Raw genomic sequence first — 8,334 nt, forward strand, 5'->3', positions numbered from 1 at the left:
CAGTTCAAATCTACCAGCTGCTCCTTGAAAACTCCATGGGGCAGTTCTACTCTGTCCTGTAGGGTCGCTGTGAGTTGGAATTGACTCGACAGCAACGGGTTTGGGTGTTTTTCTTTTTTGAAGTCCTATAGAACAATGCAGAAACCCTGGTGGCATAGTGGTTAAGTGCTACAGCTGCTAACCAAAGGGTCGGCAGTTCATATCCTCCAGGCGCTCCTTGGAAACTCTATGGGGCAGTTCTACTCTGTCCTATAGAGTCGCTATGAGTCGGCATCGACTTGATGGCACTGGGTTTGGTTTTGGTTATAGAACACTGCAAGAAGTATCAAAAAATGGAAGGAATGCACAGAGTCACTGTACCAAAAAGAATTGGTTGACATTCAACCATTTCAGGAGGTAGTATATGATCAAGAAGGATGGTACTAAAGGAAGAAGTCTAAGCTGCACTGAAGGCTTTAGCAAAAGACAAGGGTCCAGGAATGGACGGAATACCAACTGAGACATTTCAGCAGGAGGTTGCCGCGCTGGAGGTGCTCATTCACCTGTGCCAAGAAATGTGGAAGACAGCTACCCGGGCAACCAACTGGAGGAGATTCGTATCCGTGCCCGTTTAAAAGAAAGGTGATCCAACAGAATGCAGAAATTATCAAACAATATCATTAATATCACATGCGAGTAGAATTTTGCTGAAGATCATTCAAAAGCGGTTGCAGCAGTACATAGACAGGGAACTGCCAGAAATTGAAGCTGGATTCAGAAAAGGATGTAGAACAAGCGAAAGCGGTATCACTGCTGATTTCAGATGGATCCTGGCTGAAGGCAGAGAATACCAGAAAGATGTTTACCTGTGTTTTATTGACTATGCAAAAGCGTTTGACTGTGTGGGTCATAACAAATTATGGATAACATTGCGAAGAATGGGAATTCCAGAACACTTAATTGTGCTTGTGAGGAACTTGTACATAGACCGAGAGGGATTGTTGTATCCTTTCACTATACTTCGTCAATCTGGATGCTGAGCAAGTAATCCAGGAAGCCGGACTATACGAAGATTGGAGAAAGACTCATTAACAACCTGCGATATGCAGATGACACAACCTTGCTTGCTGAAAGGGAAGAGGACTTGAAGCACAAAGATGGATCAAATCCAGTATGGATTACACCTCAACATAAAACAGAAATCCTCACAACTGGACCAATAAGCAACATTATGATAAATGGAGAAAAGATTGAAGTTGTCAAGGGTTTCATTTTACTTGGATCCACAATCCAGGCCCATGGAAGCAGCAGTCAAGAAATCAAATTATGTATTGCATTGGGAAAATCTGCTATAAGAGACCTCATTTAAGTGTTAAAAAACAAAGATGTCACTTTAAGGACTATGATGTGCCTGACCCAAGCCATGGTATTTTCAGTCACCTCATATGCATGGGAAAGCTGGAGAGTGAATAAGAAAGACAGAAAAGAATTGATTTTTTTGAACTGTGGCATTGGCAAAGAATATTGCATATACCAGGGACTGCCAGAAGTGTTTTTACTGGGCCAGAAGTACGATCAATCTGCCTTGGAACAAGTACAGCCAGAATACTCCTTAGAAGGGAGGATGGCAAGATGTTGTCTCATGTACTTTAGACATGTTATCAAGCAGTCCCTGGAGAAGGACATCATGCTTGGTAGAGGGTCAGCAAAAAGGAAGACCTCAGTGAGATGGATTGACACAGTGGCTGCATCAATGGGCTCAAACACAGCAACGATTGTGAGGATGGTGCAGGACCAGACAGTGTTTCATTCTGTTGTGCATAGGGCCCCCATGAGTCGGAACCAACTTGATGGCATCTAACAAGTTCTATGAGGTTAGGTGTTGTATATGTTTTGTTTGCCACGATGTTTCTATTAGCTAGTATAACATATCACACATAGCTGAAGAATCAACAGACAAACAATACTTTAGCCACATTACAGCTCCATGTGACCTCACAGAGTCCTGCCCCATTTTAAGTTTCTCTATGGGAAGACACTGAACTGGGTGGGATGGGACTAGGTAGCACGTGACCCTGAGAGACAGCCTCCCCCATGACTTGGGGTTGCCTGTGATGAAAAGCAAGTGGCGGATTGTTATTTCCTGCCAGGAATCTGGCTTTTCACTCAGTTATGGTGGAATGCACTGTGAGCGAAGCACAGGCCACTGAGATGTGGAGGACTTGTGTAGATACAGCTGGAGGGAAAGAGCATGGGCTGCTGTCTGTGTGGAGGCCAGAGCATCTGAGGCCCAGAGGCCCAGGTCACCTTGCAGAAGCCACAGCCCAGCTTTGGTGAAGGCTCAGACACATGCTGGGAGGAGGACAGGGCTCAGTGGGCTGAGAACCTGGCCTGAGGTGCCTATGCTTGTTGGAGCTGGGGTAGGCAGTGTGGCTCAGCTGCAGTTACAGGCTGCTCATTGCTTTTACATTTTCTTACTAGCTTCAGTTCTCCCTGGATCCAGAGCCCATTGCCATCAACTGCACAGCCTTCAATCATAACGGGAACCTGCTGGTCACCGGCGCAGCCGACGGCGTCATCCGGCTGTTTGGTAAGAAGGCTGCTTGTGGCAGCCCTGGCATCCCTCCTCAGCTGGCCCAGAGAAGAGAGTTGGATTTTTGCCAGTTGGACTAGAGGCTGTTGCAAAACCCCAACTGAAGATGCCTATAACGGAGCTCAGCTTTGTTCAGGGGGTGCCGTTTTCAGAGTGCCCACTGTAACTGGCTCCCTCGTGGTTTGTGTCAGTGGACGTGGGGTGGAGCTGTAGACCTTTAGTCCTGAGCTGTTGGATCTGGGTCTTTAGGGCCTGTGTGATGTCATGGAGGACACACGGGTAAAGACGCCTTGTCCTCATGGTGCAGGCCACTCACCCTCCTCGTAAAGCTTCAGAACTGTGGTTATTAACCCGGGGTGTGCACCAGAACCATCTGGCATGCTGCTTAGAAACCCCTATGCCAGCCCTTGCCCCCAGGAGATGAGAGTCGGTGGGTCTGGGATGGAACCAGGGGCTGTGTCTTCACAGACCCCAGGGCGCCCTGGTGAGGGTTACAGAGGCCTCATGGGGAGGGCTCCAGGTGATCTTCAGCCCCCCAGGGATTCCTGAACCTCACTTTTGACCAAGCAGAAGAAGCTGCTCCTGAGGCTCGGAGCAGCCTGGCCTCTGGGCAGAGTCAGCTCCCACCTAGCAGAGGGGTCCGGCTCCTCTTGCTGGGACAGGGGCTCCACGTACCCGGTGGGCTTCAGCGGCATCTCCCCGTGCAGACATGCAGCAGCACCAGTGCGCCATGAGCTGGAGGGCCCACTGCGGGGAGGTCTGCTCTGTGGAGTTCAGCTACGATGAGAACACTGTGTACAGCGTCGGCGAGGACGGCAAGGTGTGTGCCTCAGGCTGGCTTCCCCCCCGGAGAGTCCAGAGAGTGCTCAGGTGACAGACGGGCTGGCCAACCCTGGCCATGCCACTGACCTGGTGATAGACGGGCTGGCTAACTCTGGCCATGCTGCTGTTCCGGTGACAGACGGGCTGGCTAACCCTGGCCCTGCTGCTGACCTGGTGATAGGTGGGCTGGCCAACCCTAGCTGTGCTGCTGACCCAGTGACAGACGGGTTGGCTAACCCTGGCTGTGGCACTAACCCGGTGACAGACAGACTGGATAACCCTGGCTGTGCCACTGACCTGGTGACAGGCGGGCTGGCTAACCCAGGCCATGCTGCTGACCTGGTAATAGACGGGCTGGCTAGCCCTGGCTGTGCTGTCGACCCAGATAACAGATGGGGTGGCTAAACCTGGCCATGCTGCTGACCAGGAAAACAGATGGGCTGATTGACCCTGGCCGTGCTGCTGACCAGGAAAACAGATGGGCTGGTTGACCCTGGCCGTGCTGCTGACCAGGATAACAAATAGCTGGCTAGTCCTGGCCTTGCCCTTGACCAGGATAACAGATGGCTGGCTACCCGTGGCTGTGTCACTGACCAGCTCTGTGGCCGGGGCCTCTGCACCTCAGCCCTGTCATCTGTCAGATGGGGATGGGGACAGCATTCAGCCCCCTTATCCCCTTGAGGCTCAGGTGGTGCCCACTGACTGTCACTGGGGAAAGGCAGGGCCCATGTCCTTCCTTCTTGTGGCAAAAATGACTTCTCTCACTATGGACAGGTCAGGGGCTCAGGGCCTGGGCTGGGCCAGGCTGCAGGTGGGCAGGTACCTGGGTGGTCACAGCAAGGCCATGTAGGGTGTGCCGAGGGCTGGGGACAGCTTGTCTAAGCAGAGTCAGGAAGGAAGCCTCCTTGTAGCTTCTCTCTGGAAGGACACTAGAGGACCTGGTGGTAGTGGCTGCCTTGGTGAGGGAGCAGGGGTGGGGCAGGCAGAGGAGGGAGGGCACTTGCCTTTCGGTTGTTACCACCCGCCTGTGGGTCTGTTGGAGACAATAGTTACCGTGAATCCCTCATTTGAGATCTCTGGGAAGGGATTTTGAAATGAACATGTGACTTCCTGTGCATGTGGGTGGGACTCCCAGTTAAGAGGTGGTCACCTCCAGGTAGCCTGCACCCCAATAAATGAAGCTGAGTTTATAACCTCTCAGTGTTGCAGGGATTGCATGGCTGAGAAACCGGAAATATATCTGGGATTTGTCCTGTCTACTTGGTTCCTAAACCAGGACGACCTAGTTGGGGTCTAACCCTAGTAATAATAATGATGATGACGATGATAACAGGGGTCACCTGAAAAGTCCGCCTGCTGGAGACTGGGAACCCACACAGAGGCAGCAGCCCACCTTTTCCCTTCTGGGGTCAGGCCAGAGAGAAGAGAAGGGCTGGACTTTGATGGGAGATTGCTGACTTTTTCTTCCCTAAAAAATGCTTAAAGTGTCGGGAGAGGTGGTCCTGGGGGTGGCCCACAGCCTTTCCTGGTGGCCTGTGGCCTCACCACCCACCCCTCGTTGCTGCACTCTGCACTGTGAAGGCCTTTTTGGAGAGGTCAGGGTGGGCGCCATCCCCTCGCCTTGTGTGCGCCTCTGAGAGTGCCCTGGTTGTACTCCTTGACTGCAGTTCATCCAGTGGGACATCCACAAGAGCGGCCTGAAGGTGTCTGAGTCCAGCCTCCCCTCTGATGCCACGGGCCCCTTCGTGCTGTCCGGGTACAGCGGCTACAAGCAGGTGCAAGCCCCCAGGGGCCGGCTCTTCGCTTTTGACTCTGAAGGCCGTTACATGCTGACGTGCTCTGCCACTGGGGGCGTCATCTACAAGGTAACTGCATGGCCATGGCATGGGGACCGGGCTGTGGGGAGTGTGTGCTGTGGGGGGGCCTTCTGCTGGGAGGAACAGTGCCCTGGACCCTCCTGCAGGCCAGGCTGGGCGGATCCCACTTGGGGAGAAGCTGCAGGCAGAGCCTGAGCCCCCTGTCCTGGTCTCTGCTCACCCATCAGCTGTCCTTTTCCTGCCTCGGTGCCCTGGCAATAAAGACTGACATAGAACATGTTGAGGTGTAAGGGGAAGAGCTGGGAAGTGTGTTGGGATCGGGGAATATGCCCCAAAGCACCTAAGTGCTAGGTGGCTTATTTTTTAATCTGGCATAAGAAGCCCTGGTGGTGAAGTGTTTTAGTGCTTAGCTGCTAACCAAAAGGTCAGCAGTTTGAATCCACCAGCTGCTTCTTGGGAGAAAGATGTGGCAGTCTGCTTCTGTAAAGATTACAGCCTTGGAAACCCTATAGGGCAGTTCTACTCTGTCCTATAGGGTTGCTATGAGTTGGAATCAACTCGATGGCAATGGGTGTTTTTGGCATCTTTATGGGAACAGATTGTCAGGTCTTTTATCCCGTGGAGCCACTGGTAGGTTCAAACCGCAGACCTTTTGGTTAGCAGCTGTCTTAGTTATCTAGTGCCGCTTTAACAGAAATACCACAAGTGAGTGGCTTTTACAAACAGAAATTCATTTTCTCACAGTTTAGGAGGCTAGAAGTCCAAATTCGGGGTGCCATCTCTAGGGGGAGGCTTTTTCTCTGTTGGCTCTGGAGGAAGGTCATTGTTTCTTCAACTTCTGTTTCCTGGTTCCTTGGAGATCTCCAGGTGGCTTGGTGTCTATCTTCCCCAATCTCGGCTTGCTTAATCTGCGTCTTTTATATTTTGTAAAAGTTTAACTCAAGATACACCCTACACTAATCCTGCATCATTAACAAAGACAACTCATTCCCAAATGGGATTATAATCACAAGCATAGAGGTTAGGATTTACAACATATATTTTGGGAGGACACAATTCAGTCCCTGACAGCAGCTGAACACTTAACTATATGCCACTAAGGCGGCTAATCTGGTAGAGATTTACTATTTCATTGGCGGCCCCGTGGGTCAAGTACAGACGTAGGCTTTGATTTGCAGTCAGACTTGCTGTATAACTAACTAATGGGCTGAAAGTTTTCCTCTCTATAATTTCTTAAATCTCCATAATGAGGTCTCATTTCTTCAGGAATGTAATGGAATTCAGATCCCATTTTTACAACCTATAAAAAAATATATAAAACAATTTTATTTGTGATTTTAAAAATGTCTTCTCCATGTAGCAACTGGATTTTCCATCGGCTTTCCTGTACAGGCTGAGCACGTTGCGTCTTTTATAGATATGATCCGGAGTGTGCTGGTGTTATTCAGGGGCCCACTGGTTTTCCCTCCCTTCTTACCTGAGTTTGATCGTTTCTACGATGCGTGTGGTTCCCACTAGCTTGTGCAGGATGGAGGAGAGTGCACATGTGCACGTTAATGGAGGGCCCCTCCAGGCAGGCTCTGTTCTGAGGCTGCAGGCCAGCGGTGCTGCAGGACAGAATGGGCTGAGACCCTGTCCGCTGGAGCCTGCATTCCTGGGAGAGGCAACTTGATGTGATATAATGTCAGGTTGGAAAGAATGCTGGGATGGGTGCTGGGGCACTGATGCGCTACAAGTTAAAAACAGAAGAGAACATTCTACACCTTTTAAGGAGCTTTATTTGGGAGCTTAGCAGGGGCTTGTCTTCCACTTAAGATGAAGGACTAGTGGTAGTCAGGAAAGTGAAAGTATATCCTGGTCCAAGAAGTTAAACTAGCATGTCTGGAAAGATGGGCAAATACACCTGCTTACAGAGACTGTCTGGCGTGTGCACCTGAGCACACAGACTGTCTGGAAAGGTGGGCGTGTGCATCTCGGCACACCCTAGGATTGGTTGGCAGCCCCAGGCCCAGGCAGGTGGGCCCCCAAGTAGACCCAGTGAATGTGTTTGTAAATGATGTGTGCTCATGCCTCCTTGTCTCTGTCTTCTTGCAGCTAGGTGGGGAGGAGAAGGTTCTGGAGAGCTGCCTGAGCCTGGGTGGCCACCGAGCCCCTGTGGTCACTGTGGACTGGAGCACGGCCATGGACTGTGGGACCTGCCTCACAGCATCCATGGATGGCAAGATCAAGCTGACCACCCTGTTGGCCCATAAACTTTGACGAGGCTGCCTATGGGCATCCGTGGAAGCAGTGTTACCTGGACCAGGGCACCCGTGGAAGCAGTGTTACCTGGGCTGGGGCACCCGTGGAAGCAGTGTTACCTGGGCTGGAGCACCTGTGGAATTATTGTTAACCTGGGCCGGGGCATCCGTGGAAGCAGTGTTACCTGGGCCAGGGCAAGACAAGATAGGGAGAAGCAGGCCACTCCACTCGAGGCTCCTGGCGGTGCGGGGCCTCTGCAGGGACAGGCTGCCCAGTGTGGGGCGGAAACAGGTAGCCTCAAGGAGCAGGTAGGCAGAGGCATGTGCTCCCCAGAGACCAACTTCCTGGCTCTGCTGGCAGCGCACTCCAACTGAGGGACGCTCAGGAAGAAGGAAGAAACATGGCCATGTCTGCCCTGGGGGCCCAGGAGAGATGACAGTTATTTTGTATGTATTTGCTCATTTTTCTCCTTTTTTAAAAAAAAGATGACACCTTCGTGGTGACCTGGTGTCTCTCTCTAGGAGGTGTATGTGCAGCCGAGTGTCTCCCCTACCCCTGGCCTGGCGATGGTCAACTGGGAGCCCAATATGGACCCCTATCCAGGGCCCCCAACTCCTGCCTCTCCTTCCTCCTTTTTTGTGGGGTAGGACGTGGACATGCCCAGAGCTCTCGCTTTCTGTTCCACTGGGTACTGCGGCGTTTGCTGTTCCTGTTTCTGTGGACTCACATGAAGGTGGAGTTTTCTTTCTCTTCCCTGAGAGTCATCAGTGTTTGTTGCAGAAGCTTCTCTGGGTGAGGGCAGGGCTAAAGCTTCTGCCCCGGCTGCCCCTCTCCAAGGTGTGGAGGAATGAGGGAACTGCGTCCTCTTCCTCTTGCCTGTCA

At 51.8% G+C, this 8,334-nt stretch overlaps 1 protein-coding gene across 3 annotated transcripts in view; it reads left to right on the forward strand.

The window, feature by feature from the left end:
* WDR91 (WD repeat domain 91) overlaps positions 1 to 7,948 on the forward strand; it is a 30,351-nt gene extending 22,403 nt beyond the window's left edge. For all 3 annotated transcript variants that reach the window (XM_064289690.1, XM_064289691.1, XM_064289692.1), the window contains exons 12-15: positions 2,461 to 2,569; positions 3,280 to 3,392; positions 5,062 to 5,259; positions 7,306 to 7,948. In XM_064289690.1, coding sequence (XP_064145760.1) covers positions 2,461 to 2,569; positions 3,280 to 3,392; positions 5,062 to 5,259; positions 7,306 to 7,470 — 585 coding nt within the window. In that variant the 3' untranslated portion in view covers positions 7,471 to 7,948. The remainder of the gene's footprint in view (positions 1 to 2,460; positions 2,570 to 3,279; positions 3,393 to 5,061; positions 5,260 to 7,305) is intronic.
* The last annotated feature ends 386 nt before the right edge of the window (positions 7,949 to 8,334 follow it).

The sequence above is a fragment of the Loxodonta africana genome, chromosome 8 (genome assembly GCF_030014295.1).
Source record: "Loxodonta africana isolate mLoxAfr1 chromosome 8, mLoxAfr1.hap2, whole genome shotgun sequence".
NCBI lineage: Eukaryota > Metazoa > Chordata > Mammalia > Proboscidea > Elephantidae > Loxodonta > Loxodonta africana.